The sequence below is a fragment of the Puma concolor genome, chromosome D3 (assembly GCF_028749965.1).
Source record: "Puma concolor isolate L17-30 chromosome D3, mPumCon1.1.hap2, whole genome shotgun sequence".
NCBI lineage: Eukaryota > Metazoa > Chordata > Mammalia > Carnivora > Felidae > Puma > Puma concolor.
In genome coordinates, this window is record NC_141678.1 from 7459061 (window position 1) to 7477315 (window position 18255).

The following is an 18255-nucleotide window of genomic DNA, read 5'->3' on the forward strand; positions in this document are numbered from 1 at the left end:
TGTCAAATTTTGACATAATATCTAAGATATCAGTTATTTGAAAGCCTATGAAAATAGCCCTTTCTTTTCCAGTTTCATGCCCATGTGAGACTGGATTTTCTTCATACACTACAATCACAGCAACACATCACAAGAGATTAGGGGCTGCAGGAGCAACTATTCAAATGCACCTATCCTCAATTAAGCCAGACAATAAAGAAATTTGCAAAAGAGTAAAAGAAAATTAAGACCATCTTGACCCCGTAGCTTGATTACAAATCATGCCCATTGTCCATATTTGTATGGGCCCTGAAGTCCGGCAGTGTACATCCTTTGTTCTTTTTAAAAAAAAAAAAAACTTTTTTTTTCAATGTTTATTTTTGAGAGACAGCACAAGCGGGCAAGAGCACAGTGAGGGAGACACAGAATCCAAAGCAGGCTCCTGGCTCCCAGCTGTCAGCACAGAGCCCTATGCAGGGCTGGAACCTACAGACTGTGAGATCATGACCTGAGCCCGGAGTCTAACGCTAACCAACTGAGCCACCCAGGTGTCCCTCTTTGTTCTTTTTCAAAGCTGTTTTTGGCTATTCTACATACTTTGAATTTCCATATTAATTTTAGAATCAGCTTGCTGATTTCTACCAAAAAAAAAAAAAAATCCCCCCAGAATTATGATTGCTATCAGGTTGAATCATAGATCAATCTGAGGAAAACCAACATCTTAACAATCCTGAATCTCCCTATCCATGTACATATTTATCCATTTAAGTCTTTGATTTCTCTCAGCAACATTTTGTAGTTTTCAGTGTATAGAACTTCCACATCCTTAGATTTATCCCTATTTCATATTTTTCAATGGCATTGTAAATGGTATTTTAAAATTTCAGTATCTAATTGTTTATTGCTAGTATATGGAAATACAATTAATTTTTGAATACTGATCCTGTATCATGCAACCCTGTTAAACTCAATAGTTTTAGAAGCTTTTCTAATTATAGGTATGCAGTGCTATAGATTTCTCTATAAATACTGTTTTAGTTATATTCTATTAATTTTGATATTTTATCTTTTCATTTTCATAACGTTGAAAATATTTTCTAATTTCCTTTTTTATTTCTTCTTTGACTGATAGATTATTTAGAAGTGCGTTATTTAGGGGCGCCTGGATGGCTCAGTTGGTTGAGCGTCCGACTTCTGTGCTGACAGCTCAGAGCTTGGAGACTACTTCAAATTCTGTGTCTGTCTTTCCCCCTCTCTCTTTCTCTGCCCCTCCCCCACTCGCACTCTGTCTCTCAAAAAAATAAACATTTAAAAAAGATTTTTAAAAAGTGTGTAATTTAGTTTCAAACAATTGAGAGATCTTACATACTTCTTTTACTGATTTCTAATTTAATTCCCCTGTAGTCATAGAGGATAGGATACTTTGTATGTCTTGAATTGTTTTAAACTTATTGAGATTTTATTAATAGCCCAGATTATGGAATATCTCAGTTCTGTGTGCACTTAAAGAAGGTGTATTCTCACGTTGTTCGGTGGGGTACTCTACAGATGTCAGTTACATCAAGTTGATTGGCAGTGTGATTCAGGTCTCCTACATCCTTAATGATTTTCTATTTGTTCTATCAGTTACTTAGGGAAGTGTACTGAAATCTCTGAATATAATTTTGGATTTGTCTATTGCTCCTTGTAGTTCTATCAGTTTTTGTTTCATATATTTTCAAGCTCAATTATTAGCTGCATACTTAGGATTGTTACATCCTCCTGACTCCTTTATTATTACAAAATAACCCTCTTTACCCCTGGTAATAGTCTTTCTCTGAAGTCCATTATGTCTGATATTAATAGTTGCTCCTGTTTTTTTATTAGTGTTAGCAAGAATATCTTTCTCCATCCTTTTAATATTTTTGTATCTTTATATTTAAAGTGGGTTTCGGGTAGGTAGCATATGGTTGCATCTTTTTTATCCAATTTGATCATCTCTGCCTTTTAATTGGGTGTTTAGACCATTTACATTTAATGCAATTATTGATATGATTACATTTAAGTCTACCATCTTATTTGTTTTCTATTAACTCACATGTCCTCTGTTTCTTTTTGTTTTATTCTTTAAGAATAACTATCTTTATGATCCCTCTTTTTACTCCTTTGTTGGCTTCAAGTGATATTATACCACTTCACATAGAAATAGGAACCTTACAATGATACACTTCCATTTCTTTCCTTACTCCCACTTCTAGCCTTTTTGCTATTATTGTACATTCTATTGGTTATATATATATATACATATATACATATATATATATACATTTTTCATTAAACAATTAACTATAATTTAAACATACTTAAATAAGAAAGGAATCTATATTTACTTACAATTACCATTTTCAATGCTCTCGATTTCTTTGTACAGATCCAGATCCATCTAGTATTTTCTTCTCCTTAAAGAACTACTTTTAACTTTTCTTGTAGTACATGTATGCTGGTGATGCATTCTTTCAGCATTTGTCTAGAAAAGTGTTCACTTTGCCTTTGTTTTTGGAAGATAGTTTTGTTGGGTAAAAAATATTAAGTTGATGTTTTTCTTTGAGACTTCCTCCACTGTCTTCTATTTGACATTTTCCTGATGACAAATCTGATGTCATCTTTATCTTTGTTCTTCTGTACATAATGTGTCTTTATCACCAACTTTTAGCAGTTTTATTATTATCTAGCTTGGTTTTGTTTTCTTCATGCTTCTTGTGTTTAGAGTTCACTTAACTTTTTGGATTGGTATATTGATATTTTCCATCTAATTTGGAGGAAGTGTTTCAGCAGTTATTTCTTTAGATAGTCTTTCTGCCCTCCTCACTCTCCTTTGGGGACTCCAACTACATGGACATCAGTTCCTTTGAATTTGTCTGAAAATTCACTGATGCTCTATTCATTTTTTTCCAACCATTTTTCTGAGTTTCATTGTGGATAGTTTCTACTGCTTCCAGTTTACTAATCTTTTTTTTTTCTGAATTGTCTAATATTGTCTAATATGCCACTAATCCCACTGAATGTATTTTTAATGTAACATGGTAGTGTTCATCTCTAAAAGTTTAGTTTATCTTCCATATTGCTACATACCACCACCAATCTTTCCTTTAGGTTCTTAGATATATGGAATATAATTATAACTTCTTTAATGTCCTTGTCTACTAATTCTAACATATGTTATTTCTGAGTCAATTATGAACAATAAATCCTCATTATTTAAATAAACACTCCCTGCTCTCAGTTACCGCCGTTAATTCTTACCTTTTTTAGCTCTCTTGTTCTTGTTCTTTGAATCCTGAGAGGAAGAACCACAACAAGAGATGCTTACTGGACTTGGTGGGCACCGGGGAAGGGGTGCTGTCCTATAGGAAGGCAGGGCAGCTCTAACCTGGCTCCCCACACCTGAGAAGGCTGCCCAAGGAGCCAGTAACCCAGAGGGCCGGGAGCTGGGCACCGCCACATGGCCTAGGGAGAGGCCTTCCTCCTCTCCAGGTGTCCCAGGGCCCTGCCAGCACGGGGGCTTCCGGAGGAGGTTGGGAGGCTCAGAGATGCCCTCCCCCCCCATAACCCTTCCCTGCCCAGCACTGGTTTGATGGGGAGGGGTGTGACAGAGGCCCTACTGTACCCTGAGGGACGTCAGCCTGTCCGTTTCCAAAGTGCGGATCACCCCAAAGTTGCACACTTCGGACACAAGTGGCTCCCCTGCCAGCAGGGGCTCCAGGACCACCAAGCCACTGCCCAGCACCCGCAGGATGGGCGGGTCCTGGCGGAGCTCCTTAGGAAGCTCTTTCTTCTTGGATCCCTTCTGTTCCTGTGGAGAGAGGTCAGGAGAGTGGACGGGGCCCAGCAGGGACAGTGCCCAGAGTGCCCACGGCCGCCACCACCACCACCTCGGGGCACCTGGCAGCCCGGCCAGTACCTTTGCCACCTCTTTCTCCCTTTTCCCTGCCGTGTCCTTCCCGTCTTTTCCCTTCTTGTCTTTCTCCTTCTTCCCCTTCTTGTCCTTCTCCCCTTTTCCTTTCTTGGCAGGCAACGGGACGTCAACAGGAGGCAGCACCGCAGGCCAAGAGAGAATCTAGGGGACGGCGAGGCGGCCACGAGTGAACACAGGCCAGCCTGGGGCTGGCTGGGACCTTGCCGACAAGGGAGCGGGGCCCCACGACAGAAGACCGGGAGACAGGAAAAGGGGGATCCCGGCCACCCACCGTCTCCTCCACGATGGTCACGGTGGTTCCCGCCAGCAGGAAAGCCTTGAGTGGCACCAGGTCCTTGAGTGTGTGCTGCATCTCGTAGCTGCAGGGGATGACATCAGTCCAGGGCTTGCGGACAGTGCTGAAGAGAACGGTCCTTGGGGAGGGGGATGAAGACAGGGGTCCCATCACCCGGGAGGCTGTGGCCTGGGACCAGGACCAGGCCTTTGAGAAGACGTGCACACACGTGCACAGCGGGAGATGAGGCCAGGCACAAAGGATTACTGCCCGATGCATTTAGATCAAGGTCAAAGACAGGCAAACTAGTTAATGGTGTTAGTTGAGTTGACCGTGACCCTTGGGGAGGAGGCAGGGGCCTAAGGAGTCTTCCGAGGTCCTGGTATGTTGTTACTTGTCAAGGGCAGTGGTTACCTCAGTGTCCTCATCATTTGGCTGTAAAGTGGATATTTCTCTATGTGTGTGTTACACCTCAATCATTTATTTTTTTTTAATGGTAGAACAGATCTGTGTGTCCACAGCCACATGGAAAATCAGCAAATTTCAAATTGATATACAGAAGTCTATTTTTTTAAAACAAAAAAGATATGAGTATATATGTTTATATATATGAGTGTATAAGAAAAAAATAGGGAACTACGTGCACAAAACTATTAAGAATAACTCATTCTGGGGGCACCTGGGTGGCTCAGTGGGTTGAGTGTCCAACTTTTGATTTTGGCTCAGGTCATGATCCCAGGGTCATGGGATCGAGCCCCACATTGGGCTCCATGTTGAGTGTGGAGCCCGCTTAAGAGTCTCTTTCTCTCTCTGTCTCCCTCTGTCCCTCTCCTGCTCTCTCTCTCTCTCAAATAATAATAAAGAGTAATTCACTCCGGGGCCTGGCTGGCTCAGTAAGGCCTGTGACTCTTGATCTTGGGTTCCTGAGTTCAAGCCCCATGATGGGCATAGAACCTACTTAAAAAAAGAAGAAGAAAAAAAAGAGTAATTCATTCTATAGGATAGGTTAGATGGATGCAGAAGAAGAAACTTATTTTTTCATGTACATATTTTTCTAATTTACATATTTTTAAAGCAGAATTATTTGCGGCTCTTTTTTGTTTATGTTTTCAAAAACTCAACACCACCAAGAACCACAAAGTCGTTGGCTGTGGTTGACTGAGGAGCCTGGCACGGGGGTGGCTGGTTGTCCCCCACCTTCTCTCTGGCAGCGGGGATGGCCACTTGCCTGGTTCTGTCACCTGAGGGAACACAGCACAAGTGGATGGGCCACTGCAGCTTTTCCATATTCTCCACAAACCTTATCATTTACCCTCAGTTGAATTTTGTAAAAAATAAACCCAGGGGCGTCTGGGTGGCTCATTCGGTTAAGCGTCTCACTCTTGATCTCAGCTTGATCTTAGTTCAAGCCCATGTTGGCATAATAATAATAGTAATTATTATTATTAAATAAACCCAAATCAGGCTCAATGTTTTGAAATTAGTTACAAAAATCAGTTAATAGAGCTTCAATACCTAATGAGAAGTGACCCTAAAAATTCTTCATCAAAAGGTTCTTCATCAGATAAGACAACACCTGTGGGGGCTGTGAGGCCAGAGGGGCCTTAGGAGGGTAAGGAAGAGCCTGCTGCTCAGGCTGCAAGATCCACACCAGGGGTCGGATGCCAGGATACGTTCCACGTACCAAGAAGTTAAACTGAAAAGACTCTCAACTCTGAGGGCTAAAACGGAAAGTGCTGTCCTCTCGGGTGACTAAGAAATGCCCGCGTGCGCGACACCTGGCGGCGGGACACCTGGCGGCGGAAAGGCGCTGCAGCCCTGCCGGGCGGAGGGAAGGAAGCGCGGGAGGTAGGGCTCGGAGTGCCGGACACCGACGCGGCCGCACCTGCACTGCCGGGAGCGCAGCCTCGGCCCGTCCCGCGCGGCCCGGGGGCGGGGGGCAGGGGGGGGTGCCCTGCTCTTGGATGAGGAAGGGGCTCCCGCAGGGCAGGGTCTCCGTCCTTACCCTGGGGAGGGGCAGAGCCGGGGGTCTCTTCGCGGCCGCAGCTTGGCCAGCTCTTCCGCGGAGTCGGCCACCCCGGGCAAGGGCGCCGACCCGCCCGACACGAGCGAATCCTCGCGCTCTCCCGACTGGGCGGACAGCTCGGACTCCGCAGAGTCCTCGTGCTCTTCAAAGACCTCTTCGGGAACGTCCTCCGGAATGTCCTCGGCCAGCTGTTCGGCGCTGGGCGAGGGCATGACGATCTGCGGGAGAGACCACACACCCGCCCGGCCGCGGTGTTCAGGGTTCTCAGGGCGCGCAGCGCGCGTGCGCGTGAACAGGTGTCCGCGCCACGGTGAACTTGCGGAGCCAGCGAACACACAGACTGGGGCAGGAAGGGTTTTCTTAATGCCCCTTCTCAGAGAACTGCCTTAGGGGCAAGAACAGTAACAATTTCTGCAGAAGCTGGGGTGTCCTCCGTTGCTCCTGGACGAATGACACCATGAGGTCTGCTTCCGAAGGGAAGGGTGATGGAGTAGGGGAGAAACATGCCGCGGGGAGCAACCAACCTGGTTGTAAATGCTGTTTCCTTGTGAGGCCGTTGGCTCATATTCAAGGGCAAAGGAAGGAGGTGAAAGAAAGGAGGAGGTTCAAGAAAGGGGCTGAACGAGCCTCTTCCCTTCTCGGAGGAGGGTGTGAATCAGAAAGCTCCCTGTGAAGGGGTTTCCTGGGCCCCAAGAAGCTGAGAAGCTGTTCTCCTGCGCAGGACACCCTGCGGACCCCAGTGCAGCCCAGCCCTCCCTCCCCCCCCCCCCCCAGTTCCGGGGGGGGGGGGGGCAAGAGCCCCCGGATCACACACCTCCGGCAGGACACCACCATATTCACTTCCTTCTCCTTCTTCCTCTTTTACAAAATCGTAGGTCACATAATAGCTGTAAGTGATAAAAGGGCCTTGGGGCCCTGGTTCCGGGTCTAAGACAGAGGTGTCCTGAACCCCCTTGACATTTCCAATGGTCACCACGAGCTGTGCCTGACGTGCCAAGAGGTCTGCAAGGGAGAATGGGTAGGAGTGAGGGGGACGGCAGGGGAGCCGGATTCTTGCGTTCTCTCCACAAAGTGGGGAGCCTCAGAGTTTGCAGACTTGGGTTCAAGTCCCAGTTCTGCCAAGTTCCAACAGCTGTTTGGGGGTAAGTCCCTTTTTGGTAAGACACCCCTCTTAAGCCTTGTTTTCTGGGTCTGTATAATGGGAACGGTAGTAGCTGCTTTACAGGATGGTTACAGATGAAGAGTACATGTTATCTTACCACGAGCCTGGCTCACAGTAGGCATAGCTATTATCACCATCTTGACCTTGAACAACCTCTGATGCAGCTTGTGGCATGGGCCACAAGGGGGTGATCTCAAACCGCCACAAAAGTAAAGAAGTTGATTTAAAGAATGTTTCCTGTTTGCCTCCTTACTGCTTCTATCCCCAAATCCCAATCACAGGCATCAAAAGTCTGGGACAGAACTCTGACTGAGAAGGTGAGCTATGCCTGATTAGGGTGTGGGTCAACTGGGGAGCTGCAGGGACAGACCACTAGTTCAATGGTGGACAGGCAGCAGAGGCTCGAGGTGTCAGATGCCGGCGCCTCCCCACTGGGCACATCAGCTCCCTCACCCCCACTGCGGCCGAGCCCCCGGAACTGATGCTTCTCGCTGGGAGACACGGTGATGTCGTCCAGCACGCAGAGCTGGGACAGGCTGTCGATGGTGAAGCCTCGGTAGTAGGGCAGCAGGGCCAGCGGGTTCCCCTGCAGCACCAGCAGCCTCAGACGGCGGAGGGTGCTGAGGCTGGCCATCATGCCCTGCAGGTCTGTCAGGTCGTTGAAGCTCAGGTCCAGAGAGACGAGGTTGGGCCTAGAAGGGAAGCAGCACCATCCGGGGGTCCAGAGGCAGGGTGAGCAAAGGGATGGGGACGTGTGCCTGGCCTGCCCTGCTCAACACCCGCCGGCACCCCACGTCCAGAACAGACAGAAGGCCTGTGCTGAGGGCAGGTTAGGAATTTTAGCCCACCCTCGACTCCCAAGTCAGGCACCCTTGACTCAAGTTAGCCACCCTGTTGGGAAGCGCTTCTTGGTTCTACTGCCCCCCCTCTCTCCACAACACTGCCATCCTCGCTGCGACACAGAGATGGCCCTCGTCACATCCTGCCTCCAATGACTTCCATTTACACCGGTCTTTTCTTCTTGGTCCCTCCCATAGATCCTGACACAGTGTTGTGCCACTAGAAGGTTCTCAACAAAGACGGACAGACTGGCAAGGAAGACAGATGGAAGCCTCATGGGGAGGGGCGGTGAGTTGGGGTAAGAGGGGGAGGTGGATATGGGGATCTGGGATGAGGGTGCCTGAAACTTGAGGGGTTTAGAAGCTGGAGGATGCCTTCCAAAGCCCGGCTGGCTCATGGTCATAGGAAGCCACGTGATTCCTTTCTTGGGGCACAAGAGTGAAGAACACGCCAGTGAGGACAAAGGAGGCACCCTCCATGCCAGTCTGGAGAAGAGGGCCACACAGGGGGCAGGGGTGGTTCCCCAATGTGCACACTAGAAAGCAAACTGGTTTCAGCTCTGAGAGCAGCTGCGAGAGAAGCGCGAGGGGCGCTTCATCAGCACTTTGTTGTACCCCGGGCCTCCAGCTGACCGAGCTCAGCCATGTCCCCTCCCCTTCTGCTCTCCTTTTGCAGCCTGTCCCGCCCGTGATGTTGGCTAGCCAGTCAACGGGAAATACCCAAGAACATTTCATGGGGACCAGCACACGGACCGTATCCCGTGTCAGCCTTCTTCAAGAAGACTGAGAACACATCAGCAAAATCGGTCCACGAAAAGGGGGCCCTCCTTTTAATTTCAAAGCAGTGAAAATCAAAGGTTTCACATACATGTTTTCATGAAAGCCACACTTGGCATTAAGCAGGTTACCTACGTTTAGAATAAGTATGTTTTCCAAATTAAAAAAATCAGAACACCCGGTACCCTGTCCACGGTCTGAAATCAGCCATCACAGAAGTCTAACATGTATGCCTCCCTCCTGGCAGCCGCCGTCAGTGGAAGAAAGAGGTGCAGAAGCGCACGCGGCCAAGACTGTAGAGAGAGCTTGGCAAGAGTGGGAGAAAGAGGAGGAAGAAGGAAACTATGGCCAGAGTCGGGCACGTTCCAAGAGCACGTACAGTTGGGCCACCTGAGATCCTTCTCCAGGTTACCTAGAAAAGCAGGGAAGTGATGCTGGCCTATGTCCTCTGCCCCTTCCGGGCTGTGAACCTAAGCCCATGGCTGCCCAGGACGCTGAAACCCTGGGAATCCTCACAGCACACCCCGAAAGCTTCCTCTGACGGCCTTTCACAGGTCGCCTCGGGTCCCCGCATAGTCCTCAGACCCAGGGTTTTGTCTCCCACTGCTCACTCCCCAAGGAGACAAGTCACAGCAGGAGTGGTCTGTAGGGCAGCTGGGGGCGATTTTGCACGGCACGCACTGGGCACTATCTACAAACACTTTGGTGGTTACAACTGGGGCAGGGGTGCTACTGGCATCTAGTGGGTGGAGGCCAGGGGTGCCGCTCAACTTCCTGTGTGCGCAAGACAGCCCCACCACCGACCGGTTCCCACTCCAGTGCCGGCAGTGCCCAAGTCAAGAATCCCTGCTCTAAAAGCATCATAGCAAAAGGTTTGCTTTTGCTTCCTGCTATTTGTAATCCTTCCCTGGGCTTCGGTGGAAATGTTTGCTTATTTAGTTAGAGAAATAAATCCTAGGACTGGAGCTGGCAGCCAACCAGCAGTTATTATAGAAAAGAGCAAAGTTAAAAAAGAAAATAAAAGAGCAAAGCTGGGAAGGGAAGGGAAGGGGGAAGGGGGAAGGGGGAAGGGAATGGAAGACAAGAAAAAAAAAAAAAAGAAAAGAGAGCAAAGCAGAGTCCCTCAAGGCACCAGGGTGCAATCATCCAAACCTAACACTAAGCCCTTCTCTCTCTCTCTCTCTCTCTCTCTCTCTCTTTCTGTCTGGGACTCTGGAGTTACCAGTGGTTGGAGGTGACATAGAGACTTTCCAGGGGGCCCAGAAGCTTGTTGTGACCCAACCCCAAGTGCTGGAGTCGCGGGGGCGGGGCAGCGCACAGACACTCCATGCTGCGGATCTCGTTGCCATAGAGCTCCAGCACCTGAGAGAGGCAGAAAGAATGGTGCCTGTGAGCCCCAGTCCCTCCATCCTTCCTTCCCTTCTCCCTCCCTCCCACTGTCCCTCCTCCTCCCTCCCTCCTCCCTGAGAAACGGGGAGGACCATGAAGCATTCAAGCCAGGCCACCCGGTGTCCATCTGGACTCACTTTAAAATAGGGGGAAAACTCTCTCTCTGCCCCTCCCCCGTTCATGCTCTGTCTCTCTCTGTCCCAAAAATAAATAAACGTTGAAAAAAAAAAATAAAATAGGGGGAAAAAGGGGCACCTGGTGGCTGAGTCCGTTGAGTGTCCGACTTCCGCTCAGGTCATGATCTCACGGTTACTGAGTTCCAGCCCCTCCTGGGGCTCTGTGCTGACAGCTCAGAGCCTGGAGCCTGCTTTGGATTCTGGGTCTCCCTCTCTCTCTGCCCCTCCCCCTCTTGTGCTGTCTCTCTCAAAAATAAACATTAATTTTTTTTTAATATGGAATAATATTTCTATAGCAGGTGTCGGAAACTTTCTTTTCCTTTTGTGAAGAAAACTTTAAAATTTGGCACGGGACGGGGGGTAACACAGCATTTTGGCAATTGCTCAACCCACAGCAACATGTCGCTGAGAAAGCTAAAGGGCCCCTGGCTGGAGTAAGGGATGGACTTGAGGACAGCGGAGCATTCTTGCACTTCTGCTCCAAGGTCTCACCTGGGTTCTTCCGAAGCCTGGCACTGAGCCATATTTCTGAGTCCCTTTTGCCACTACATCTACTAATTTCCACATTTAATTCAAAATGGAGAGCATTTGGGGGAACCTGGGTGGCTCAGTCAGCTAAGCATCCAACTCGGTTTCAGCTCAGGTCATGATCTCACAGTTTGTGAGTTCAAGCCCCGCATCGGGCTCTGCACTGACAGCACAGAGCCCACTTGGGATTCTGTTTCCCTCTCTCTCTGCCCCTCCCCTGCTCATTCTCTATCTCAAAGTAAATAAAAATAAAAACTTAGGCCTGGAATAGCATTCATTCATTCATTCATTCATTTATTTATTTATTGAGAGAGAGAGAGAGAGCATGACCTGTGCATGATCTCGGGAGGGGCAGAGAGGGAGGGAGAGAGAATCTTGAGCAGGCTCCACGCTTAGCGCACAGCCTGATGGGGAGCTTGATCTCATGACTGTGAGATCATGACCTGAGACAAAATCAAGAGTTGGACGTTTAACTGACTGAGCCATTCTGGTGCTCCTAGTTTCTTTTCAAATGATTATTTTTATGGTGGCAAAATATATATAATTTGTCATGTTGCCTGTTTTTCTTTTTTCTTTATTTTTTTATTTTAGAGACTGTGCACATGAGCAGGGGAGGGGGTGGGGGGAGGGATAGAGAGAGAGGGAGAGAGAGGGAGAGAGAGGGAGAGAGAGGGAGGGAGAGGGAGGGAGAGGGAGGGAGAGGGAGGGAGAGGGAGGGAGAGGGAGGGAGAGGGAGGGAGAGAGAGGGAGAGAGAGGGAGAGAGAGGGAGAGAGAGGGAGAGAGAGGGAGAGAGAGGGAGGGAGGGAGGGAGGGAGGGAGGGAGGGAGGGAGGGAGAGAGAGAGAGAGAGAGAGAGAGAGAATCTTCAGCAGGCTCCAAGTTCAGCATGAAGCCCAACACGGGGCTAGATCCCTCAACCCTGGGATCATGACCTGAGCTGAAATCAAGAGTCAGGAGGCTCAAACGACTGAGCCACCCAGGCGCCCCCATTTTACCTACTTTTAAGTGTACAATTCAGTGGCATTAAGTTCACTCACACTGTAGTGCAGCTGTCACTGCTACCTACTTCTGAAATTTTTCATCACCCCAGACAGACTGTACCCCATTAAGCAACAACTCCACATCGCCCTCACCCCTGCCCCAGTAACCTCTAATCTACTCCCTGTCTCTGTGGAATTGCCTCTTCTAGATATTTCATGCAAGCGGAATCAGCTAACATGTGACCTCTCGTGTCTCTTGTACTCAGCATCACGTGTTCAAGGTTCGTCCATGTCCCAGCACGAATCGTTCCTGTTTATGACTGAAGAATATCCCACCACATGGAGGGACCACATTTTGTTTGCCCTTTCTTGGCTGGTGGACATCTGGGTTGTCTCCACCTTTCAGCTGTCGTGAGGAGTGCTGCCGTGAACACGGGCCAGCAAGAATCTCAGTCCCTGCCTTCACTTCTCTGGGGCATACACCCAGACACGGAACTGCAGGGTCCTATGGAGATTCTACTTTTTCGGAACCTGGCCTCCCTCTCCAAAGCCTGGGGCTGGTCCTTGGCATCCAGCCACACTGGCCAAACCTTCTGTGGGGAGGGCAGGGGCAGGGCCTCTGGGCAGAGCCAACTCGAAGACCCTAAATGGAGTCTGAGCTCTTTTACCTTGAGAGTTGGGGGCAGGTTGACAGCATCGATCTCCTGGATTTGATTAGCACTCAGCACCAACTCTTCAAGATTTAGAAATTTCAGGAGGTCTTTATCCACCAGGCTCACCTGGAAGGGAAGGAAAGGAAGTTGAGAGCTCTTGCGGGTGAGGCAGCTTTGGAGCAGAAACAGGGTCCACGGGAGGCCACCGACAGGAGGCCACTTGCCTCCTGAGGGAGTCACCTCGAACACACCAACCCCTTTCGTCTCCCCTACCGACCCTCTTACAGCCTCTCCAGCACATTCCACCAGGATCGCAGGGCTCCGCCTCTGCAGTGACCTCTTAGCCCCCCGCCTCACTCCCCGGAGGCGCTGTACAGCTACCAGCCCAGTGTCCCGTGTCCCCAGCTGGACTGTGTGCTCCCAAGGGCAGGGATCCCATGTTCTGTGCTGTCTACCCCTGAGGCCTTAAGGAATCACTAGTTTACACACAGCAGGATCAGACCGGAAGTTCAGAGACCTATCTGTGAACCTTCAGTTCTCTGTGGCCTCAAAGACATCAGGGCCCTTCCTGGCGACTGTGCCAGTGTGCCCAGGATTGAGGCGTTCCCGGGACACTTTCAGCGCTGATGCCCGAAAGTCCCAGGAAAACTGACAGGAGTTGTTCCCGCCCCTCCCACCTGGTACTGTGTAGATCCACAGTTTCTCTGGGAAAGGGGAAGCCAATGTAGGGAGGTTGAGTTTGCAGATTGGGGCTCTGTTACCGGTAGAGGCAAAGAAGGCTTCTCAGTAACAGAAATTAATACAGTACCATGCCAACCCTCCCCAACCCCGGCCCCCCACAGTTTAAGTAAAACCGACACAGACACTTCAAAGGTCTCTCCGAGGACCCAGGAGCCCCAAATCAGAAGTCAGCTGTAGAAAACATACCTGGATTCCCCGGGGGTGAAGGAAGAAGACACGGAACAAATGAGCAGCTGGCCCTGGCAGGTGGAGGCGCTGGTGAAGTTAATTAGGTCCGAGCTACCTCCCCATCCTTCCTTCTACTCACCACCTAGGTCTCACCACTAAGCTCTTTAAGGGGCATGGCCTCCTTGACATCAACCTCTGGCACTCACCTGCTTGTCCACCACTCGTAGGGACCTGAAGTAGGAGTAGAAGAAGGTGTCCTTGAGCATCAGGGGATTCTGGATGGCCAGTTCTCTCAGAAAACGGTCCTCTGCACTGGAGCCCTCCAGCAGAGCCCAGGGGGAGTGGGGGCTGCGGACCAGGCCCAACAGGGCCTCCACCGTCTCCTCCCCGGGGCTCACGGCCTCCTCGTCTCTGGGGATCAGCTCTCTCCATGTTCGCCAAGTTCGAGGAAGAAAACGTGACTTATTCTGCAGCAGTGGAGGTGGAGAAGTTCGCTACTCGTGACTCAGCCCTCTCAAGGATTCGAGACTCCCCAAAAAGAGTAGATGGTAAGATAGGACCATCAGGGATCAAGAGTTTAGAAGTTTAAGCAGTGAGTAATCAATACTTCCGACTGATCATCAGCCATGGATAGAACTACAAAGAACTGCATTCCTGCCTTTAGGAATTTACTCAAGCTGGGAACCCTGAAGAAGCAGGTGAAAGCAACCTAACAGTTAAGAAGGATTTATGTACTAAAAGCTAGAGGCGCAAAAGGCAATCTGGGGGATGTATTAACCAAGGAACGGCTTTCGAGGAAGAAGTACCATGGCTGAAAAGTGAATTCAGAATTTAGAGGCCACAGCGGACGGGGAAAGGTTGGGTCCCAGAGCTGACTTTCTCCCAGCCCTTCCCCCAGGAGAAGTGGAGACATCGGTGAAACCCAACAGCACCTTGCACAGTAGACACTCAACAGTGTTTGTTGAGGAGACAAACAAATCCATTAGTTCCTTGATTGGTGCCTTGGTTTTCTCCTCTATGAAAATGGGCACACAGACCTCCCCTTAGCCCCTACCAGTGTGGGGGGGCCTCAGCTTCCCAGCAAGCAGGAGGGGAACATTCCAGACCCTCAAGATATTCCAGGGCACATCCTGGGGGCTGCAGGTTCTCAATGGCCTGCTCCTCATCCCCACCAGGAGCACTAGCTGATGGGGGTGGGGTGCGGGTAGACGCACCTGCTCCAGCCCGCAAAAGCCACGACTTGCACCCCAGGGAGAAACTTCAGAAGGGAAGAGTTTCCGGCCTTCGAGACAAGGAGCCAGGAGAGGAGGGAGGGAGCCGCTTCTCCCCCAGACCCACCGGCCTCTGGAGGCAGCAGAACCGGGCCTGCTCAGGACCACGCCTTCTGCGCTCTGGGGCACCTGAGGGTTGAGAAGCTCTTGGCCCAGGCAAAAACTTTCCACCTCAAAGGGAGCCTGGTGTTTCTAACGGAGAAGCCCTACCCCCCCGGTCAGCCCGCCGGGCTCAGGTCTAGGCGGGGTCCCGCCCTCCTCTGCGGGTCAGACCTGCGGGGGGGGGGGGCGGGGGGGGGAGGAGCTCTCCCGTCGGCCCTTGCGGCGTCCCAGCCCCCACCCCAGCTCAGGACGCTCCCTAAACGCCCAGATCCAAACCTCCCCTCAGGCTTCTCCGGATCCGCCAAAGCCTGTGCCGGCGGCCCGGGCCCCTCGGCGCCGCAGATCCCCGCGTCCCTCCTCCGGCCGCCCCCGCCGGCGCCCGCACCCAGCTGCCGGTGCCGCACGGGAACTCGCGAAGACACAACTGCCTCAGGTGCTCCCGGACCGCGGCGCTCACGGTCCCGCCGGGCGTCTCCATGCCCGCGCGGCCGCCTCGCCTGGCCGGTTGCTAGGCAACCGCCGGGACACACGTGCGCGCTCACCGGGGCCGGGCGCGCGATCCTCCCGGCGGGGGCGCGCGGCACGCAGGCGCTCCAGGTGAACCCAAGACCAGCCGGGGTCTGCGGACTTTTCCCGGCCGGCCGGGAAACCGAGACCCTGACTCAGGCGGGGACGACCTGGCTTTTTGATTCTGACCCTTTTGCGCCCGCAGCTGCAAAATGGGACAATAGTACACTTCCCACCACCACCAGGGGCCGTAACTGCTGTAGCTCCTAGCAGGCGCTTCCCACCTGAGAAAAGTGCTGATTATCGTTCCCATTTGACAGATCTAGGAAAGAGAAATGAGCCCAAGGTCAAACAGTCTCAAGATAAACCAGTGGATTCCAATGTGGATCGCTTTAACCCCTGAGTCCGGGGTTTTAAATCACTGTCTACATATATAACCGTTTTAGCACCAAGACCCCATTATAGACGGAAGCAAGCTCGCACATCATCTCTCCATCCTAAGTATCCAGCATCTAGCCTGCTACCCAAACAGTAAGGGCTCCCGGGCACACGTTTGAGAAACAAATGGGATGATTTGGTTCCTATAATTTGGAAATGCAACATCTTTACTGAGCTATAATTTGCGAACCCCCAAATCCACCTGTTTAAAGTGTGCAACTTTGTGTGATTTTTAGTATAGTCCCAATGCAACGATATTCATAGTGCAACTATCACTGTTATCTAATTTTCAACTTTTTTCTCACCCCAAAAGGAAACCCCATACCCACTAGGCAGTCAATCCCCATTCCCCCTTCCGTCCATCCCCTAGCAACCACTAATAGGCTTCTGTCTCTATGGATTTTCTTCTCCTAAATATTTCATATTAAATGGAATCATACAATATTTGCCATTTTGTGTCTGGCTTCTTTGGCTCAGCATCATGTTTTCAAGGTTCACCCATGTTGTAGCAGGTGTCCGTGCCTTATTCCTTTCTATGGCTGAATAATATTGCATTGTATGAATGGACTACATTTTGCGTATCCATTCACCCACTGAGGGACATTTGTTTTCACTTTTTAGCTCTTATGAAAAATTCTGAAACGTTCCTGTACATGTTTCTATGGCAACATATGTTTTCATTCCTCTTGGGTCGATACCTAGGAATGAAATTGCTGAATCATATGGTCACTGTATGTTTAACAGTTTGAGGAAACTGTTTTACACAGAAGCTCTGCTATGTCACCTCCCCATCAGCAATATATGAAGATTCCGGTTTTTTAATAGCTTCACTAACACCTATTATTTTACTGCTTTGTTTTGTTTTTATAATAGACATCTTAGTTGATGTGATGTATCTCGTTGTGGTTTTTATTTGCATGTCCCTAATGCCTGGCTAGTGATATGGAGCATCTTTTCATGTGCTTTTTGGCCATTTGTGTATCTTCTTTGGAGAAATGTCTTTCAAATTCTTTAGTCATTTAAGACGATTTTTTGTCTTTTTATTGTTGATTTTTAAAAGTTTTTTTAAAATATATTCTGGATATTAGCCCCTTGTTTTACATACAATTTCCAAATATTTTCTCCCATTCCATGGTTGTCTTTTCAATTTCTTGATAATGTCCTTTGATCCACAAAAGTCTTTAATTTCAGTGAAGTGTCATTTATCTATTTTTTCTTATGTTGCTTGTGCTTTTGGCATAATTTTAAAGAAACTATTGCCTAATCCTAATAAAATTGAGTTTGAGTGTTCTTTATATATTTTGTCAGATTTGTGGTTTGCAAATATATTTCTCCCAGTCTAGACTTGTCTTTTCTAAACAGTGTCTTTAGAAGACCAAACATTTTTAATTTTGACAAAGTCCAATTTATTGATGGGATCCTTCCGAAAACACCCACTGTGGTAGACATCTTTCATCCTTTTTGACTGTGTGTCAAACACCTTTACTGTATCAGAACACTTTTACTATTATTATTAGAGAGAGAGAGAGAGAGAGAATGCACAAGTGGGGGAGGGGTGAGGGGGAGAGAGAGAGAGAGAGAATCTTAATCCACACTCAGTGTGGAGCCTGGCTTGGGGCTAGATCTCACCATGATGAAATCATGACCTGATCCGAAAACAAGAGTCAGATGCTCAACCAACTGAGCCACCCAGGTGCCCACACCTTTACTTTTATTAGAAAAATTCTCCAAAACTGGGCTATAAGACAAAATAAGAGCCACATGTCCTTTTAAAGAATAAGATAAATATCCATGAGTGATATAAGCAAATCAGAAAGATGAATTGGGGATGACTCCTGGGATTTTTAAAAAAAATTGTTTTTTTATTTGACGTTTATTTATTTTTGAGACATAGAGAGACAGAGCATGAACGGGGGAGGGTCAGAGAGAGAGGGAGACACAGAATCTGAAACAGGCTCCAAGCTGTCAGCACAGAGCCCGATGCGGGGCTCGAACTCACGGACTGTGAGATCATGACCTGAGCCGAAGTCAGTCGCCCAACCGACTGAGCCACCCAAGTGCCCCGACTCCTGGGATTTTAATGAGGCAACTAGGTGGTTGATCTGCAGTGAGGGAAAAGAAGTCTCTAGAGGAGTAATCAAGAGTCCCATCTCGAATGAGTTAAGTTCAAGATGCCCATTGACATCTATCCCATGTCAAGTCAGCAGCTGGATAAGAGTTGAGAGCACAGGGACGAGATCAGCTCTGGGTGGCCCATAGAGCCCAATGCACAACAGAAGAAACAGTTGGG

The 18255-nt window shown here is 49.2% G+C and overlaps 1 protein-coding gene across 3 annotated transcripts in view; it reads right to left on the reverse strand.

The window, feature by feature from the left end:
- The window catches only part of LRRC43 (leucine rich repeat containing 43), a 32080-nt gene that overhangs the window by 885 nt on the left and 12940 nt on the right, over positions 1-18255 (reverse strand). The window contains exons 1-11 of one of the 3 annotated variants that reach the window (XM_086681601.1): positions 15406-15516; positions 13854-14114; positions 12754-12864; positions 10235-10374; positions 7850-8088; positions 7049-7236; positions 6214-6452; positions 4206-4293; positions 3920-4075; positions 3626-3811; positions 3262-3295 (exon numbers count right to left, since the gene is read on the reverse strand). In XM_086681601.1, coding sequence (XP_086537727.1) covers positions 3262-3295; positions 3626-3811; positions 3920-4075; positions 4206-4293; positions 6214-6452; positions 7049-7236; positions 7850-8088; positions 10235-10374; positions 12754-12864; positions 13854-14114; positions 15406-15498 — 1735 coding nt within the window. In that variant the 5' untranslated portion in view covers positions 15499-15516. Of the gene's footprint in view, positions 1-3261; positions 3296-3625; positions 3812-3919; positions 4076-4205; positions 4348-6213; positions 6453-7048; positions 7237-7849; positions 8089-10234; positions 10375-12753; positions 12865-13853; positions 14115-15405; positions 15517-18255 lie in introns of those variants that run through there. The other 2 variants (XM_086681600.1, XM_086681602.1) reach the window with 2 other exon arrangements.